The 20177-nt window shown below is 39.2% G+C and overlaps 2 protein-coding genes across 6 annotated transcripts in view; one reads left to right on the top strand and one right to left on the bottom strand.

Annotated features, from left to right (window-relative positions):
* The window catches only part of LOC140154897 (AP-1 complex subunit sigma-2), a 44618-nt gene extending 40095 nt beyond the window's left edge, over positions 1 to 4523 (bottom strand). For all 5 annotated transcript variants that reach the window (XM_072177553.1, XM_072177555.1, XM_072177552.1 and 2 more), the window contains exon 1: positions 4366 to 4523. In XM_072177553.1, the coding sequence (XP_072033654.1) occupies positions 4366 to 4368 (3 nt within the window). In that variant the 5' untranslated portion in view covers positions 4369 to 4523. The remainder of the gene's footprint in view (positions 1 to 4365) is intronic.
* A 207-nt stretch (positions 4524 to 4730) lies between these two features.
* LOC140154886 (dehydrogenase/reductase SDR family member 12-like) overlaps positions 4731 to 20177 on the top strand; it is a 35512-nt gene continuing 20065 nt past the window's right edge. Inside the window, exons 1-2 of the mRNA XM_072177536.1 lie at positions 4731 to 4844; positions 17725 to 17818. Coding sequence (XP_072033637.1) covers positions 17763 to 17818 — 56 coding nt within the window. The 5' untranslated portion in view covers positions 4731 to 4844; positions 17725 to 17762. The remainder of the gene's footprint in view (positions 4845 to 17724; positions 17819 to 20177) is intronic.

Here is a 20177-nt window from a genome sequence, read left to right as displayed (position 1 = left end):
ATTACACGAGCGTACAATGCTACTCTACACATCCATATTAGCGAGGTTATCTGCGCACAACAGCTTACTATGCACAGCCACGCAAAGAGTATGTTCCTCGGAATGCCAGACGTGTGTTCCAACATGTACACAAATATCGAATTGAATGATTTTTTTATAATTAATGTAGCCCGACACATCATGGCCCTATTGGTTCCTTCCTCGCCATAGGGCCATGACTTCCGTATTTATTGCAAAAAGCGGGGCACACAAGGCAGCCGAACCGTGAACTCATGTCGCAGTTTCAAAGGTTCACCATGCATTCATATAAATACTCACGTGTTCAGTTTTATGATATAATCCTTAAAAATAACACTATGAAGACTTCCTGCATCTCTTTTCTTCACAGCAAAAAAATGAAATTTCTTCACAACCATGGCCACGGTGTTATCTCTAAGATGTTATGGTGACGATCGCTACGGTAAAAAATGTGGTCATTTTACTGTCTTTAAATGTACCGGTACCGTACCGGTACCGTACCGTACACATGCACCAAATACTTATCTTCATGTGAGGAACGGTAAGAAGTGATATTTTGTTAATAAAATTCGATACTGTGTACCCTGGACCAGATAGGCTCAGGAGCCTCAGACCTTCGTTTGGAGAAGGCCAGTGGAAATTGTAGTGACGGAGGTGTGAGTACGGTACCTCGGGCTATAATCAGGGCCGTGACACTCGTATTCAAACCCTGTATAAAAAGTGAAGTCACTTTACAGCAGTTTGATTGACACATCGGCAGTTTGAGTGACGATTGTTAGGGAGTTTGGTACCGGTACCGTAGTAACGTTTTAGCCTAAAATTTACATACGTGTGCACGACAACAACGTGCGTACTACTTGAATATTGAAGCAGACTTATTCCGTAATTTTGATTGACAGTTGCTGGGAGTTTGGTACCCTAAATTTGTCCAAGATGGCGGACATCGACTGCCAAATATTCAGACCCGTTCCTGCAAAAATACAGCTTTATATTTAGCCAAAGCCGACATAGGGTATTCGCAGATATTTATTTTCCTAGCCTAGGCTATTGAGCTAACTTCTCAGCTACTTGGTTTTTCACAATATGATAGCTAATGGAAAGAAACGACCAAATGTTCATCGTTTTTCGCAATTTTTATTTCTTTTTGAAACGATGACTTAACTGTAACAGAATGGTCGACTGCAGATCTGTCGGATAACGCTTTTTCAATGGGAAATGAACTTTGCTGCTTGCAGTGCTTGGATTATGCCTGCCACTTCCACATACTTGTGCATAATACGGAAGGTCGAGTTGTGCCCATAATGTTTAGGCCTATGTTAAACTGTATGTTATACAAATTGTACAGCTATCATTTCTACCCTATGACGAACCGACATACCTGTAAATCAAATAGCCCACAAAAAACTGGTCATCGCTGGTATTTTTCATGAAGAAAAACAACACTTTTTACGCCGAACATGTCCAAAACACGTCAGCTGACGTACAAGCCTCCCCACGCATGTACATAAACAAGCCGTGTTCATTGTTTAATTGTCACCTGCAGCTGTTCGCAAGAAAACTTTCTGCCGCCATAAAATTACCTGGGGTCGTTATCAGGCCTGAGACACACTGGCGCTAGTTTGAGGACAGTCACTATGAGTTACTAATGTCGGCACATGCAGAAAATGCGTGATGGGTCGCCATTTTGTGACTCGTGCAAGCTAACACAAACAAATTATTGGACTTAATAATCTTTTCAAGTTTTAATAAAACGTGCATCTATCATGATAATATTACATTTTATTATTTTATTATTTGAATTACATAAGATGTCAATTTTGTGTCCATGGTAATTTTTATATGGATTTACCTGTGTTGATTTTAAACTGTTGTGAACGTGGAGCTACGCAAACTGGCAGGCGATTACCCACCATCAGTGTTCGATTTACCACCTGCATACCTGCACCAGTGCATGTAACATTCCCTCTGTGCATGCAGCTTTTCACTACCTGCCTGCACGTGTGCATGTACGATTTTAGCGCTAGCGATATGACAAGGCAATATATACAAAAGTAAACAAGCAGTCAGTCCGATTTGGAAAAACCCAATCTATTTTTAGCGCAACATCCTGACTTCATTAGAAGGGCTGGCGCAAATCGCGCAATTGACAATTCCCGATACCCCTATCATGTGAGAACTGTCACTTTTTTTCATTGACTTCCCTAGTCTCCTACACAGCCAGTTTGCGTCGGTCTGATACTTGTCGATCCTAACGAACATTCGAGATAGCCACATTTAGTCTGGTCCGAGACTATGACTCCCTTCGAGGGGCTAGCGTAATGTGACGTCATCCACCAATTCCCGATACCCTCGCACATGTACAAGCTGTCATTTTCATTTCATTGAAAAAAAGAACCGAATTTAAACCGTGGGAAATATTTGTTTACGTACGGAAAATAATCATAATAATGTCCAGCAAAAAAGGAAATAGCTCAAAAAACACTTGCATCATTCTGGAAATCGTGCACCTCGTTGGCGACTAGTTCTAGAACAAATGAAGCCACAACATCCAGTGTTTTGGCTAAGAAATCGGCGAGTGATCGGCATAAAAATGACAATGACAGTGGAGCCGGGAATATTATTACAAGCTTAAGTTAACTGACAATGATCGTGATTCAATGTGATGTTATGTTTGCTTTAATTTTGGTGCATGCACACTTTTTGCTGTGCATGTAGACATTTTGGGCTACATGCACCAGTGCAGGTAGGAAAAAATTTGTAAATCGGACACTGCCCACCATGCAATGCGAATACACGGAAACGATCCAGTTTAGGATGCATCGCAGTTCCTATTGTGTAAACCGCCCATCCAACCTGATGATCGTGTGCACAGGATTTGTGCTGGAGGCTAGTTAATGCGCACAACCAATGCGCAGAAGAAGACCTTGATACTAGGCGGAGCTTACGTTTCACCAGAATGATTGACAGCTGTGAGTAGGTGAAATTCTGTTCTGTGATTGGTACAAAAATATGGTTCTCGTATAAATGAATATATTATCCATGGCTTCAAAATTAGGAACCGTTTCTTCCACAGAGCCCTAGATAGGGCTCTATGGTCTCTACTCATCATACACGACCGTAGAAGATCTGGCCAGCGACGACGCTTGCCAATCAGCCTAGCTATTTGTACGGCGTGGCCTCTCATCCTTTATTATCTCTGGTCTTGTCACGCTGGTAGATTCGCCCATCTGTGATTACTGACCTGGATCTGACAGAAGATTGTGGAATTTACGATTTTCAGCAGCAGGATTTTATGAAACTGCCAATATTTGCAAGTATTCTGAAGGATCGGTAATAATTAAAATATTTTTCATGGTGTCGGTAGTGCAAGTTGAAGTTAGTGAATTTGTGGTTTTGTATGTTATGTGCAAGAGTGTTTTCAGGAAGCGTAAATAGGCAGGCCGTTATGCTAAACTCTCCATCTTATATGTGAGTTCGGCGAAGAACTGGACACATCACACGGTAGTGTGATGTGTCCAGCCTGGATATATGCTTGGATGATGTCACGATGAGGTTAGCATTTATTCCGTAATGAAAAGCGTGTTCCGACGGATCTGCACTCGACCGGCCTCGTAAACATGCACATGCATCACCTCTTCCACAGCCTACAGGTCAACCTCTTACATAGCCCGAGGTACTCACACCTCCGTCACTACGATTTCCACTGTCCTTCTCCGTACGAAGGTCTGAGACTCCTGAGCATATCTGGTCCAGGATACACATAAAATACCACTTTTTCTCATAAATACCACTTCCTACCATTCCTCACGTGAAGATGAGACTTAAAAACAAAACATATTTGGTGCATGTTCGTAAATTTTGAGCACATTTGAGCTTGAGGATGTAAGACAAGACTTGTGACTGTTTATCGTCGCCGTGTTTTGAATTCTTCCTATAAATAGATGCCGTCAGTGTGACGTCATCACCGCGACGTGAGTTCACGATGCCCCGTTTTTACGAACGTAGGGCATTCATGGCCTAGTGAGGAACAAGGAAGGAACAGGGCCCCGGCCATGAATGTTTCGGGCTACCTCTTTTAATCTTTATACACAGCGCAAGCCATCACATGCATTGAACGCGCATTGAAGTGTGTGACTGACTTCATTTGCGCAAACGTGTGGGTTATCCTATATAGTACCGTATATAGTACTCGAGAATCCTTGCAATAATTTATACATCATTTTTACATGTATAAATCCATCAATCATCATCATCATGATTCCATGAAATCATGGAAATAGGGCTAGGCCCAGCTTGCTTTTCTCCATAATTCACAGTTGAATCATTAAATCAAAATCAAATACTCACCATTCTTTTGCAACTACCCTGCTCTTCCTGGTTTTCAATGTACGTATTCAACTGCAGATGTTAAATAATATATTTTAGGGACAGAAAACAAGCAGTAATTTTTATGTGTAGGCGATATGGGAAGGGAAAAATCAGTGTGTGCAAATTTAATATGACGTCATCTTTTGTAGGTATTTTCATTATTTTACGTTTTTTTCGGCAATTTAAGTTTAATAGTTTAATCAACAATTTATCATGATTTAAAAGAATTTAAACATGAGTTATTAGAAATAAATATTATGGAAAATGATGATTTTGTTTTGATAAATTATATCGCAGTTTTTGAAACGTCATCACAAATTTGCGGTCAAAGGTCGTATTTATGTTACAAAACAAAATAATGAAGCAGCCGACGGCGCATGACTTCGATTCATTTTATCAGGTCCAGGCATACAGGCTGCAAACTTAACTGTTTCTGGCATATATTCTAAGAGTAACAGGTAAAAATTGTAGACTAATTGTGCAGAATTCTGTTAACTGTGTGCTGTGAGCATGGGAGTGTGATGTGACTTGTGAGTGAGTGATGATTGATGACACCTACACCCGAGAAAAAGAGATAGAGAAGCGACACTCTGTACAAATTGCCTATACATGCTATACAGCAGTTGTTCGAGCATATTCTCTAACACGTAAATGCTTTAGCATTTACTGTTAGAGATGGCTACTAATACTATGTCATCCTTGTGCATAGTCCGGTTCATAAAATTGTACCGGGACGTAAACATGCTTCATAGTTCACAAACACACTTCATAAGCGTGTCATTATAAGCTTTATTCTATTTCATGTATTACGCCGTACCTTTTTACATTTTCGATACTTACGATCCTAAAATTGGAAGCAAATATAAGCTGATTTTTGCTGACTGCACAGCCGACGAAAAGATGGCAGAAATTTAACCTCAACCTGTAGGGGCATTTGACGCAGGTAAATATTCATGAATAATGACTGGGAGGTCATAGGCTAACACTAGTAACAGATTCTATAGATGAGAGTATCTTTACCACGTGAGCTTACTTGACGTGACCTGACCTTAGATTGCTGCCCTCAGTCAGGCGGCGGATGACATGCATGATAGAGAGAGAGACGGCAAAACTGCTAAGCCGTATGCACATGATGATGGCACTTTCCACACAAGTGCGATGAATTTCGCAGCTGCCGTGATCACTGATACGCGCCATTCAATTTGCACACTGAGTGATCGGAGCCTAACCAACACGGCAAATTACGTCAGAGTGACTCTCATCCAGTAATAATCAAATTTTACAGTATTTAATTAATTTGAAGGTTATTTTTGTAGGGTTCATTATCGAACCCCAACGGTTTCAGCTTGTATTAATTAACATAGGCCTACTTGTTTGTGATATTTTAAGCGTTTTTAAATTTCAAAATAATCCCATTCAATTACACGGCTGACAAAGCAAATTTACTGAATTTAGAGATTGCACGGCGTTCACCACCTGCATCTCTCTGACCTTTTATGCTGGTTTCATACTACCCTGCCGCTTGCCACTGAGCGGCGTGGCGCACGCGCATTGCAGACAAACGGACACAATAAAGGCTGCCATTGGTTGAAATGCCCTGCCGCTTGCAGCAGCGGCAAGCGGCAGGAAAGTATGCTGGAGGCTTTACTTGAATTACTTCCTGACAAAATGGTGACGCTAGCCGATCGCCGGAAAATATTGGAGCAATTTCTCCAGAAATAGTAATGAAATATTTACCTAAATGCACCTGAAATGACACATAGGACTGAGAATTACGTCAACAACTCGCATAGTAACAAATTGGTAGGTAAAGCTACGCATACAATGAGGTATTTAGGGGTATTTCAGAATTGCCTATTGTTATTACAATGACATTACGTAACGGTAAGCTTACGTAATTTGTTTACCGACCGATATTCCGGGCAAAGGAACACTAGCCACGAATGCGAGGGCATCCGTGAGCAAATTCGTGGCTAGTGTTTCTCGAGCAATACAGCAGTTGAAGACATGCAATTCGCAAGCGTCGTCGCCGGCCAAGTCTTACTACGAACGTGTAATGAGAAGATACCATAGAGTCCTACATAGAGATCTGAGGAAGAGACGGTCCGAATTGACCTAGTGACCTATAATTTATTAGAGAATCACATTTTAGAGTATAAGTCCGCCCACCGCTGTCAATCATTCTAATGAACAAATGAAACAAGCTCTGGCATTCTGGCAATGACGTAATCCTAATTATAAATGAGAAAATCACATTGTACATGTAACTGTCTGCTGTACTTCATGTCTTCCAACAAGTGCCGGAGTGTCGCGGCCCTGCCTACACTAGCTCTTAATTTCTTTAACTTCCGTGGTCCGAGCTGTGCGCCAAGCGTCTACGAGCGTACACACAGAAAAAATAAGCAATCACGCTGATTGGTTGATCAATGCACTTGACAACAAGTCGGTTGACCCATTGGTTGTCTGTTCGGCGCGTAGTAGGCGACCTTGTCACTTTTACGCGATCGCAATTCACCAGCGCGTACCCCGACCACGGAAGTTTAAAGAAAACAACTTTTTTTTTTTTTTTTTTAGTAGCTGACACTGACAGTCAGTGACACTCACAGAATTAAAACCAGAAAACCAGGACACGACCGCCATCTTGATACAGGCATGGAGCAAAAATTGGGGGTATTCGGTTTCCCTCGGAATGCGCTCGAGGCATTCGTTGTCATAAAAGCGCGACATGGATGATGGGCGCATTTGAGAGAGACGCACTTGCACGCGAGTACCAAGACGCTTCAGATAGGCATGTTCGTAAAATTTTGAAATTTAATAAATTCATCTAAAATTGCTTTCATTAAAAAGAGAATCGTTTAACTTAAACAATGAGGGGTCAATCATGTATGTAGGCCTATAATTGGCAATGTTATGAGGAAAAGTATGCTCGCCTGAATGTCCCAAAATGGGCCAAATTGTGTGTCCCAGCAATGGCTTCCTATGTCTTAACATGTGTGTATGTATTTTATGGCTAAATTTTTGAGCACGATGGGCCATTTTACAAAAATGTGCTAATGTTTCATGAAATGTAGCTTTCATTACTTGATAGCATCAAATATTATTCAAATGCAGATTTTTTAAAAATCATGCTACATGTAGGTTGGAGTTTTGAGGGTCAAAATCCAAATTTTCTTCATTTTCCTATTGGATTACACAGTTAAGACAGGATCTTGGTGCACAAGTAAGCTTAACAAAGCCCGCCCTCACATGTTCAAAATGTGATCATGTCTACTTCAGATGAGACGCAGAATTGTTTTCGTTCGTCTCCGCGCACCGTCGGCAAGGACCCGAATACCCCCAATTTTCTCCCCATGGCTGACGGCGCGATTGTACATGGCGGTATAGGGAGTCCCGGTTCTCCTTTAATTCTGTGGTGACACTGCACTGATTGACACATTCAATCATTCTCTGCACTGCAGCTAGCTGTGCATGCATGCACAATTGCACATGACATGATATTGTGCATGTGATGAGCAACTACATGTACTTGTACTTGATCGATTCGAGAAATCTATCTGGTTCTGGTTCTGGTTAAATACTTCTTAACACTTTCTACAAAGCCAGACGAGAAGGGTATTGTGCGCAGAACGTCAGATGCTAGTTGTTTCGAGCTGTGTTTTGGTGGTGTTTAAGGACTTCTTTCTTGAATACTTTAATTGGTTTCTGTAATGTCGACTATGGTTTGAGGAAGCTGGTTCCAATCTTTGGTTGTGTTGGGGAAGTACGAGTACACCCAGCAGTCTTTCTTGCCTGTTGGTCTTTGGAAGGCTTTTGTAGGAGATTTCTGGAGTGACGTCTGACAGGCTGTAGAAACGTTTGCTCCGGAATGGCTGCCTGACCACTGGTGATTTTGTGCATGAGGGTGAGTCTGTCTGCTTTGCGTCTGAGTTAAGTGTCCCACTCGAGTTCGGCCATCATGCTTGTTGGACTACTAGTTTTTCTGTAGTCTCTCATAACAAACCTTGCAGCTCTTCTTTGGATGGATTCAAGTTGCTGTTTTAGTTCACCTGTATGCGGATCCCAAACTGTGGACGAATACTCGAGCTGAGGTCTGACCAAGGCTGTATAACTATAAGCTTTTAATTCTTTTGGGCACGATAGGTGGTTTCTCCTAATGAAGCCCAACTGGCGGTTAGCCTTTGCTGTTATGTTGTTTATGTGTGCATTCCACCTTAGATCACTTGTTATTTCAACACCCAGATAACTATGACTTTGGGTTTCAGTTAGAACCTCCTTGCCAAGTTTATACTCAGTTTATACAAGTTGATAATTGGGTTTTTTTTATGAGTGATGCGTAGCAGAAAGCATTTGCTGGCATTAAATGCCATTTGCCATGTGTTTTGCCACTTTTCAAGTGACTCCATATCTTGTTGCAGGATGTGTGTGTCCTTTTTGGTAATTATAGTTTTATATACTACGCAATCGTCCGCAAAAAGACGCACATTTGACTTCAGGGTGGCTGGTAGGTCATTCAAGCTCAAGTAGAGCAAGAACAACAAGGGACCTGCTACCGTCCCCTGGGGGACACCTGATTTTACCTCCACCCAGTTTGAGTTCTCACCTGCAAATTACCACTCTCTGTTTTCTTGTAGTAAGAAATTTATTTAGCCAATGATGGATGTTTCCAGTAATCCCACAGCTTTCTCAAAAGTCTTTGATGCGGAACCGTGTCAAAGGCTTTTGAGAAATCCATCACAATGAGGTCGGTTTGTTGTTTCTCCAGTGTGTATGCTAAATCGTGCACTGTTTGCACTAACTGGGTCTCACATGAATGGCGGGCTCTAAAGCTGTGCTGCTTTTCTGTAAGGATTTTGTGAACCTCAAGGTGTGACATGATGTGACAATGAAGTATGTGTTCATAAAGTTTACAAGTCACCGAGGTCAGTGATACTGGGCGGTAATTGCCCGGGCAGGTTTTATCTCCTTTTTTATGTATAGGAGAAATATTTGCCATGAGCCAATCATCTGGTGGTGAACCATGGTTGTAAGAAAATTGAAATATGGTGGTTATGGCGGTGCAATTAGTTAATACGGGGACGCTACTTGGTGGGAGGAAGGATATCCAAGTTTGCTCTGTAACCCTATGTTTTCGGTGAAAAATATGCTAATTAACATAGCTAATTTGCATAATTTATGCGAAAATCAGCGTAAATTGATAGCAGAGTTTGTGGACAGACTATCTCAAGATCCGTCGGGCGCATGGTAACAAAACCTGGTGGCAGGAATGATACACACCTGCTGATCACCTGATTAGTTTTTCGGCGAAAAGTACATGCGCATTTAGTTGTCATCTTAGGTAAATTACTAAAAACTGTCGTATGGGCATGAAACTTGGTGGGTACAGTCAATATTTAGAGTCAAATTGTCGGAAGGTCATTTCGGGGTCATCCGAGGTCACCCAGGGGTCATCTGAGGTCAAATTACTTAAAACTGTTGTATGGGGATGAAACTTGGTGGGTAGGCCTACAGTCAACATTTAGAGTCAAATTTTCAGAAGGTCATTTCAGGGTCATCCGAGGTCACCCAGGGGTCATCTGAGGTCAAATTACTAAAAACTGTCGTATGGGCATGAAACTTGGTGGGTACAGTCAACATTTGGAGTCGAATTTTCGGAAAGGTCATTTCGGGGTCATCCAAGGTCACCCAGGGGTCATATGAGCTCAAATTACTAAAAACTGTTGGGCATGGAACTTGGAGCGTCAAGTCAACATTTAGAGTCAAATTTTTGGAAGGTCATTTTGGTGTCATCCAATTTTCTCAAAAAGTAGACCTAAAATGTTGTGTCATTTTCAGATATGTTATGCAGAATTTTGTTCTGATTAAGATGATATCAAATATATATTTCAAAAGTAGAGGTAACTCGACTTATGGCTAAAAACGTGACCCCTATTTTGCACGTAAAGTCTATGGAAGGCTATTTTGTGTTATGTACCCTTTAGGGTACATGCCACCAAATAGCTTTCCATAGACTTTACGTGCAAAATAGGGTCACGCTTTTAGGCTATAAGTCGAAAGTTACGCCTTACTTTGAAATATATATTTGATATCATCTTAATCAGAACAAAATTCTGCATAACATATCTGAAAATGACACCATATTTTAGGTTCTTTTTTGAGAAAAATAGCGCTATATAAAAGGCCCGATTTTCCCGTGTTTACGTCTGACTGCTAACGCGTTTTGACCTCGTGTGTTCATGCGCTCATCATCGTAAACATCACTCAAATTTTCGCGTTTTCTGTTCAAATTAGTAGAGATCACATTCACAAGTTCTAGCAAAACACGATTTGCAACATTAGAATTGTTAATATTGTACCGATTTTGCACAATTTTATGCAAAGTTGGGACTATAGTCGTGATAAACTTTTACCGGAAACCGCTTCACAGGCGGATTTAGTGGTATGAACCCTTCAAGAGGCTAAAAGATCGTTTTTAGGCCTTGAAAATGATTTTGTTATCTTTTTCACTACATTTTTAATTAATTGTAAGAAATTTTGGGTTATTTTCTTTCATACTTTAGACAGGGTGTCGATTTCAAGCACAAGCATGATAGCCGACAATTGCCATTTTTCGTCATTTTGATGCACATGAATGCACACTGGTTGCTGATTTGCTATTTTCATGAAGATATTATTTGATGTTAAGAGTAAACGTTCTTTGAACATCTTTTACAAGTGCATAACTTCAAAATTAAAACATTCTCAGTACCTGCAGAATATTTAAAAAGACAAGAAATGTCAATCAAGTAGGCCTACCCCCCCCCCCCTCCAGCGTCACTTTTAACCCGTTTTGTCCAAAAAGCAAATGTAATGAATGGCTATTTGAAATTGAATATTAATATAAATTAAACTTTGAATGTTATAACAATTTAAAATACTGGACAGTGGTATAAATAAAGCAAACTAGAAACTGAAATATCTTAAATCTAATATTTTATGTCATTTTATTAAAATTGAAGGCCAAAACTTGAATTTAAATGACAAAAAAATTGGTTAAAAAATAACAATGAAATTGAAAAACTTCTTTGTAATTTAAACACCAATAAACAATGTTTTTAATATTTTGAAACTCTTCTCAATTCATATCAAAAGGTTTCAAACTTCTACCAAAATCGGAACTTTTATTAAATTGGAAATAAAAGTAGGCCTAGTCGCTGACAAACGCACATACAGCGAAAAAAACCTGGCAGCGTCCATGAACGCGCTTGTTGATGTCCCTCCTCTTTTCTTCGCGTGCATTTTAAATAGATAAAGACGCGCGGAAAACGCATGGAATTGCTCCTTAAAGGGTACATGCCACCAAATAGCTTTCCATAGACTTTACGTGCAAAATAGGGGTCACGTTTTTAGGCTATAAGTCGAGTTACGTCTTACTTTGAAATATATATTTGATATCATCTTAATCAGAACAAAATTCTGCATAACATATCTGAAAATCACACCATATTTTAGGTCTACTTTTAAAGAAAAATAGCGCTATATAAAAAGGCCCGATTTTCCCGTGTTTACGTCTGACTGCTAACCGCGTTTTGACCTCGTGTGTTCATGCGCTCATCATCGTAAACATCACTCAAATTTTCGCGTTTTCTGTTCAAATTAGTAGAGATCACATTTACAAGTTCTAGCAAAACACGATTTGCAACATTAAAATTGTTAATATTGTACCGATTTTGCACAATTTTTATGCAAAGTTGGGACTATAGTCGTGATAAACTTTTACCGGAAACCGCTTCACAGGCGGATTTAGTGGTATGAACCCTTCAGAGCCAAACTTTTGGAAGGTCACTTCGGGGTCATTCAAGGTCACCCAGGGGTCATCTGAGGTCAAATATCTAAAAACTGTCGTGTGGGCATGAAACTTGGTGGGCACAGTCAACATTTGGAGTCGAATTTTCGGACAGGTCATTTCGGGGGCATCCAAGGTCACCCAGGGGTCATCTGAGGTCAAATTACTAAAACTGTCATATGGGCATGAAACTTGGTGGGTACAGTCAACATTTAGAGTCAAATTTTTGGAAGGTCATTTCGGGCCATGCAAGGTCACCCTGGGGTCATCTGAGCCGAGATCAAATTATTAAAAACTGTCGTATGGGCATGAAACTTGGTGAGTACAGTCAACATTTAAAGTCAAATTTTCAGGAGGTCATTTTGGGGTCATCTGAGGTCACCCAGGGTCATCTGAGGTCAAATTACTTAGAGAATAAACGATAGGAATTTTTATTTTGCCTATCCTCTACCGTGTGATAGACGACAGGCAGGTTCAATATTTTGAGTAGTGGATGCCGGCGCAGCCGGTATCCACTACGATAAAAATATTGGACCTGCCTGTCGCCTATCATAGGTAGAGGATAGGCAAAATAAAAATTCCTATCGCTTATTCTCATTCTTCGTCAGTTAAATATTATTTTAATAACTGTAAACAATTTTTTAAAGCAAAAACTAAGTTACCGTCATAAAAACTCCCTCATTATAAAATGAACGAAACTTGTTTACAACTTCACGTATTCTGCTGCTTGGCGTACTGCTAGCGCGTGCGATTCCGCACTAGTCTCACGCATTACAGCGCAATACATACGCGCACCTCTACAAGCGTGTAAGGCATTATCAAGACGCATGATGACGTGGGGTGCGTCTACGGCCTGATAAACGGCACCGAAATCTGCGATTGTCCAATCAAAAATGTGTCTACGAACTAGACCACTCCCACTGACTAAGAATAAAAATTGTTATATGGGCATGAAACTTGGGGTACAGTCAACATTTAGAGCCAAATTTTTGGAAGGTCATTTCAGGGTCATCCAAGGTCACCCAGGGATCATCTGAGGTCAAATATCTAAAACCTGTTGTACGGGCATGAAACTTGGTAAGTACAGTCAACATTTAGAGCCAAACTTTTGGAAGGTCATTTTGGGGTCATTCAAGGTCACCCAGGGGTCATCTGAGGTCAAATATCTAAAACTGTCGTATGGGCATGAAACTTGGTGGGTACAGTCAACATTTGGAGTCAAATTTTGGAAGGTCATTTTCGGGCCACTCAAGGTCACCCTGGGGTCATCTGAGGTCAAATTACTAAAAACTGTAGTATATGGGCATGAAACTTGGTGAGTACAGTCAACATTTAGAGTCAAATTTTCAGGTCATTTCGGGGTCATTCGAGGTTACCCAGGGGTCATCTGAGTTCAAATTACTAAAAATTGTCGTATGGGCATGAAACTTGGGGGTACAGTCAACATTTAGAGCCAAATTGTCGGAAGGTCATTTCGGGTCATCCGAGGTCACCCAGGGGTCATCTGAGGTCAAATTACTTAAGGGTTCATACCACTAAATCCGCCCGTGAAGCGGTTTCCGCAAAAGTTTATCACGACTATAGTCCCAACTTTGCATACAAATTGTGCAAAATCGGTGCAATATTAACAATTTTAGTGTTGAAAATCGTGTTTTACTAGAACTTGTGCATGTGATCTCTACTAATTTGAAAAGAAAACGCAAAAATTTGAGTGATGTTTACGATGATGAGCGCATGAACACACGAGGTCAAAACGCGGTTAGCAGTCGGACGTAAACACGGGAAAATCGGGCCTTTTTATATAGCGCTAATTTTCTCAAAAAGTAGACCTAAAATGTTGTGTCATTTTCAGATATGTTATGCAGAATTTTGTTCTGATTAAGATGATATCAAATATATGTTTCAAAACTAGAGGTAACTCGACTTATGGCCTAAAACGTGACCCCTATTTTGCATGTAAAGTCTATGGAAAGCTATTTTGTGTTATGTACCCTTTAAGGAGCAATTCCATGCGTTTTCCGCGCGTCTTTATGTATTTAAAATGCACGCGAAGAAAAGAAGAGGGTCATCAACAAGCGCGTGCATGGACGCCGCCAGGTTTTTCGTTGTACGTGAATTTGCCTCGAATAGGCCTGCTTTTATTTCCAATTTAATAAAAGTTCCGATTTTGGTAGAGGTTTGAAACCTTTTGATATGAATAAATAAGTGTTTCAGAATATTGAAAACATTTTTTATTGGTATTTAAATTACAAAGATGTTTTTCAATTTTATTGTTCTTTTTTAACTAATTTTTTTGTCATTTCAACTCAAGTTTTGGCCTTCAAATTTAATAAAATTGCATAAAAAAATTAGATCTAAGTTATCTAAGTTTCTAGTTTGCTTTATTTATACCACTGTCCAGTATTGTAAATTGTTATAACATTCACAGTTTAATTCGTATTAATATTTAATTTCAAAAAGCCATTCGTTACATTTGCTTTTTGGACAAAATGGGTTAAAACCGACGATGGAGGGGGGGGGGTAGGCCTACTTGATTGACATTTCCCGTCTTTTTAAATATTCTACACGTACTGAGAATGTTTTAATTTTGAAGTTATGCACTTGTAAAAGATGTTTAAATAACCTTTACTCTTAACATCAATTAATATCTTCATGAAAATAGCAAATCAGCAACCATTGTGCATCAAAATGACGAAAAATGGCAATTGTCGGCTATCATGCTTGTGTTTGAAATCGGCATCCTGTCTAAAGTATACAAGAAAATAACCCAAAATTTCTTAAAATTAGTTCAAAATATAGTAAAAAAGATAACAAAATACTTTATAAGACCTAAAAACAATGTTTTGACCTCTTCAAGGGTTCATACCACTAAATCCGCCCGTGAAGCGGTTTCCGGTAAAAGTTTATCACGACTATAGTCCCAACTTTGCATACAAATTGTGCAAAATCGGTGCAATATTAACAATTTTAGTGTTGAAAATCGTGTTTTACTAGAACTTGTGCATGTGATCTCTACTAATTTGAAAAGAAAAAGCAAAAATTTGAGTGATGTTTACGATGATGAGCGCATGAACACAGGAGGTCAAAACGCGGTTAGCAGTCGGACGTAAACACAGGAAAATCGGGCCTTTTTATATAGCGCTAATTTTCTCAAAAAGTAGACCTAAAATGTTGTGTCATTTTCAGATATGTTATGCAGAATTTTGTTCTGATTAAGATGATATCAAATATATATTTCAAAACTAGAGGTAACTCGACTTCTGGCCTAAAACGTGACCCCTATTTTGCATGTAAAGTCTATGGAAAGCTATTTTGTGTTATGTACCCTTAAAACTGTTGTATGGGGATGAAACTTGGTGGGTACAGTCAACATTTAGAGTCAAATTTTCGGAAGGTCATTTCAGGGTCATCCGAGGTCACCCAGGGTCATCTGAGGTCAAATTACTAAAACTGTCGTATGGGCATGAAACTTGGTGGGTACAGTCAACATTTAGAGCCAAATTTTTGGAAGGTCATTTTGGGGTCATCCAAGGTCACCCAGGGGTCATATGAGCTCAAATTACTAAAAACTGTTGTATGGGCATGGAACTTGGAGCATCAAGTCAACATTTAGAGTCAAATTTTTGGAAGGTCACTTTGGGGTCATTCAAGGTCACCCAGGGGTCATCTGAGGTCAAATATCTAAAAACTGTCATGTGGGCATGAAACTTGGTGGGTACAGTCAACATTTGGAGTCGAATTTTCGGAAAGGTCATTTTGGGGTCATCCGAGGTCACCCAGGGGTCATCTGAGGTCAAATTACTAAAAACTGTCATATGGGCGTGAAACTTGGTGGGTACAGTCAACATTTAGAGTCAAATTTTTGGAAGGTCATTTCGGGCCATGCAAGGTCACCCTGGGGTCATCTGAGCCGAGGTCAAATTATTAAAAACTGTCGTATGGGCATGAAACTTGGTCACCCAGGGGTCATATGAGCTCAAATTACTAAAAACTGTTGTATGGGCATGGAACTTGGAGCATCAAGTCAACATTTAGAGTCAAATTTTTGGAAGGTCATTTTGGGGTCATCTGAGGTCACCCAGGGGTCATCTGAGGTCAAATTACTAAAAATTGTTATATGGGCATGAAACTTGGGGTACAGTCAACATTTAGAGCCAAATTTTTGGAAGGTCATTTCAGGGTCATCCAAGGTCACCCAGGGATCATCTGAGGTCAAATATCTAAAACCTGTTGTACGGGCATGAAACTTGGTAAGTACAGTCAACATTTAGAGCCAAACTTTTGGAAGGTCATTTCGGGGTCATTCAAGGTCACCCAGGGGTCATCTGAGGTCAAATATCTAAAAACTGTCGTATGGGCATGACACTTGGTGGGTACAGTCAACATTTGGAGTCAAATGTTTGGAAGGTCATTTTCGGGCCACTCAAAGTCACCCTGGGGTCATCTGAGGTCAAATTACTAAAAACTGTAGTATGGGCATGAAACTTGGTGAGTACAGTCAACATTTAGAGTCAAATTTTCAGGTCATTTCGGGTCATTCGAGGTTACCCAGGGTCATCTGAGTTCAAATTACTAAAAATTGTCGTATGGGCATGAAACTTGGGGGTATAGTCAACATTTAGAGCCAAATTTTTGGAAGGTCATTTCGGGTCATCCAAGGTCACCCAGGGGTCATCTGAGGTCAAATTACTAAAAACTGTTGTATGGCATGAAACTTGGTGGGTACAGTCAACATTTAGAGTCAAATTTTCGGAAGGTCATTTCGGGGTCATCCGAGGTCACCCAGGGGTTATCTGAAGTCAAATTACTAAAAACTGTCGCATGCATGGGCATGAAACTTGGTGGGTACAGTCAACATTGCGAGCCAAATTTTTGGAAGGTCATTTTGGAGTCATCCAAGGTCACTCAGGGGTCATCTGAGGTCAAATTACTAAAAGCTCATCTGGGCAAGAAACTTGGTGGGTACAGTCAACATTTAGTCTAGCCAAATTTTTGGAAGGTCATTTTGGGGTACATACAGCCCAGTACATACATAAAAACAAAATTATAGGTCAAATCTCCAATTTTTATAATGAGCGGAAAGTTTACCCCTTTTTTTAGCAATGTAATATTCAGTTTTCCCTATTATTCTTAATAAAATTATACACTTTACAAGCAATAAAAGAGGGCTTCTTATTTTGAAATTTACACACATAAATATAATATTTTACAGACAAGCATAGATATGTAAGAAAATTGTCTTTTAAAAAAAAACCAAACACCTTTTCAAAATTTGACATTGAAAAATTAATGGGTGGGGGATGATTGTATGGTCCATCCCCCATGGCAAAATATTGGGGGGATTTATCCCCCCCCCCTGGATCTACGCTATGGTCTTTGAGATTGTACACACCAATTGCAAACTGAAAATAATTGTTCAGTTCTAAAGGCATGTACACCTATTCCTGAAGTGTCTTGTGATAACTGTCTGTAGGCCTAATAGTCTGATTGTTATTATAATTTTTGGTTTTTTACAGATTTGAAGTTCTTTGAGATTGTACACAACTAACTGAAAATGAGTTTGTACAGAAATACTGCATTTCTCTTTAAGGGACTGAGAGAGTTCACAAAGTAAGTATGTACACATTGTGTAGGTTGGAGGCATCAACGGTAACATCTCACTATCTCTAAGTACTGATATACCTGAGGTTCGCTATCTCAAAGGTTCGCTATCACTAATAATTGCAAAAAAGATTCGATATCACTAATTTCAAATAAGGTTCGCTCTCTCTAATTTCAAAACAGGTTCCCTATCTGTAATTTTAAATAAGGTTTGCTATCTCTAATAGCGTCTAATTTTAAGTAAGGTTTGCTATCTCTAAAAAATTTTATTGAAAGTAAGAGATAGCGAACCTTATTTATAATTAGTGATAGCGAACCTTATTTTAAATTGGTGATAGTGTACCGTATTTGAAATTAGTGGTATCGAGAACAAATGAACTTTATTCCTAATTAGTGATACTAGCGGTCACCCGTCTTTTGTGGTCAGAGTCTTTCGCGGTTGGTAAATTTAGTATATTTTGTGTAAATGTTTTATTTAATGTGATTAATGGTATGAGAGGAGATTATGACATGGTCTCAGATTTGAAGCAGGTTTCACTGCCAAAGTGTGTAAAAATTCACCCCAGAGTGAAAATAGCCATGTTAAATTTCTAAGGTGTCTTTTCTAGGGTAAAATTGTTTGTAGAACATGATTTTTTGATCAAAACGCGTGCATCGTACATCGTTTTGCTACAAAATGTTGATTTGTGGCCGATTTTGCCCGAAAAACGCACTTTTTGGGTGACAAAAATTTTCACATACCAACTTTGTATACTCATAGAGTCTACAATATACATAGATATGGCCCTTTAAAATGTTAACATATCAGCTGAGGGTACTATTTGATGGATTCAGGTATTTGTCTTGTGATTGACTTAATAATTTGCGCCAGAATCATTCAAATATGACATGCCTCGTGACAATTGACATGCCAAAATAAGCCGTTTTGCAAAAAAATTGATTTGAAAAATCATAACTCTTGATAGGAAGGTGCTACAGTGATGGTTGACCTACCAGTCTATGCAGTATTTAATTGGCTTTCATTTGATACCTAACTTTGTTCATTTTAACTAAGGGAAAGACTTGCAAAATGTACAAATGTTTCCCCTACCCCTTAAAATTTGGATGTGTGTAAAAATTCCCGCCATTTATAAAAATCGGGATTACAAGAAAACTACAAGAGCTATAGGCTTGAAAAACTAATCAGTTATGCACAGTATAAGTTCCTACTTGGGTATAACATTAATATCTTTCCATTCCTTCTCAATTTTCTTTTCTAATTTTTTTAACAATTTGTGAAATCTGTAAATTACGTAAAATTTGGCATTTAGAAAAATCGCAAAAAAAAAAAAATATGAGGGCGAAATGTTTAAAAAACTAATCAGTTATTCCCATGATACAGTATACTACAGGGATATAGTACCAAACGTGTGCTAAAATGCATATTTTTTGAGTTCTAGTTTTTTTAACAAATTGACTCGCCACCCCATTTTTGAGCAAAATCGGGAACAATTAGTGCCTGTAATATTGCGCAATCATGTGACCTATATTCAATGTGTGTGCACCAATCAGATGTCAGACTTGCACTACAACATGATGTGAGCCTTGCAGAGCCTTTATAAGTGTGCCAGTAGAGTTCAAATATGTTGTGATGATGTTGTCACTTATGGATCTCATATTTTTATTTCCGTCAAAAGCATATGCCTCTACTGTAATGCTCATATCAGGAAAACAATGACAGATTTTGCATTTCTGACTTCAGAAAAACTAATCAGTTATTCCCATGATACAGTACTACAGGGATATAGTATCAAACTTGTGCTAAAATGCATATTTTTGAGTTCTAATTTTTTTATCAAATTGACTCGCCACCCCATTTTTGAGCAAAATCGGGAACAATTAGTACCGGTAATATTGGGCAATCATATGACCTATATTCAATGTGTGTGCACCAATCAGATGTCAGACTTGCACTACAACATGATGTGAGCCTTGCAGAGCCTTTATAAGTGATGATGATGTCACTTATGGATCTCATGTTTTTATTTCCGTCAAAAGCATATGCCTCTACTGTAATGCTCATATCAGGAAAACAATGACAGATTGTGCATTTCTGACTTCAGAAATGAATTCTGCACAAAATTTCAGTCTAGAAAACATATTTAAAACAATATTTTTTGAAACTTTATATTTTGCCATTTTTGGCAGTCAAACCTGCTTCAAATCTGAAACCGTGTCTTATCATTTAGAAATATAATATTTAGTATCTTTTCCATATAAATCAATGGCTTGAAATTGCAATTAAATTAGATCATGATCGAAGAAAATCTTCTTGCCACCATATCGTATCCACCGTGAGAAGTCTTGCCCATGTTTGATGCTGGCCGCC

This window comes from Amphiura filiformis, chromosome 6 (assembly GCF_039555335.1).
Source record: "Amphiura filiformis chromosome 6, Afil_fr2py, whole genome shotgun sequence".
NCBI classification, from domain to species: Eukaryota; Metazoa; Echinodermata; class Ophiuroidea; order Amphilepidida; family Amphiuridae; genus Amphiura; species Amphiura filiformis.
This window is presented reverse-complemented; position numbering and strand designations above follow the sequence as displayed.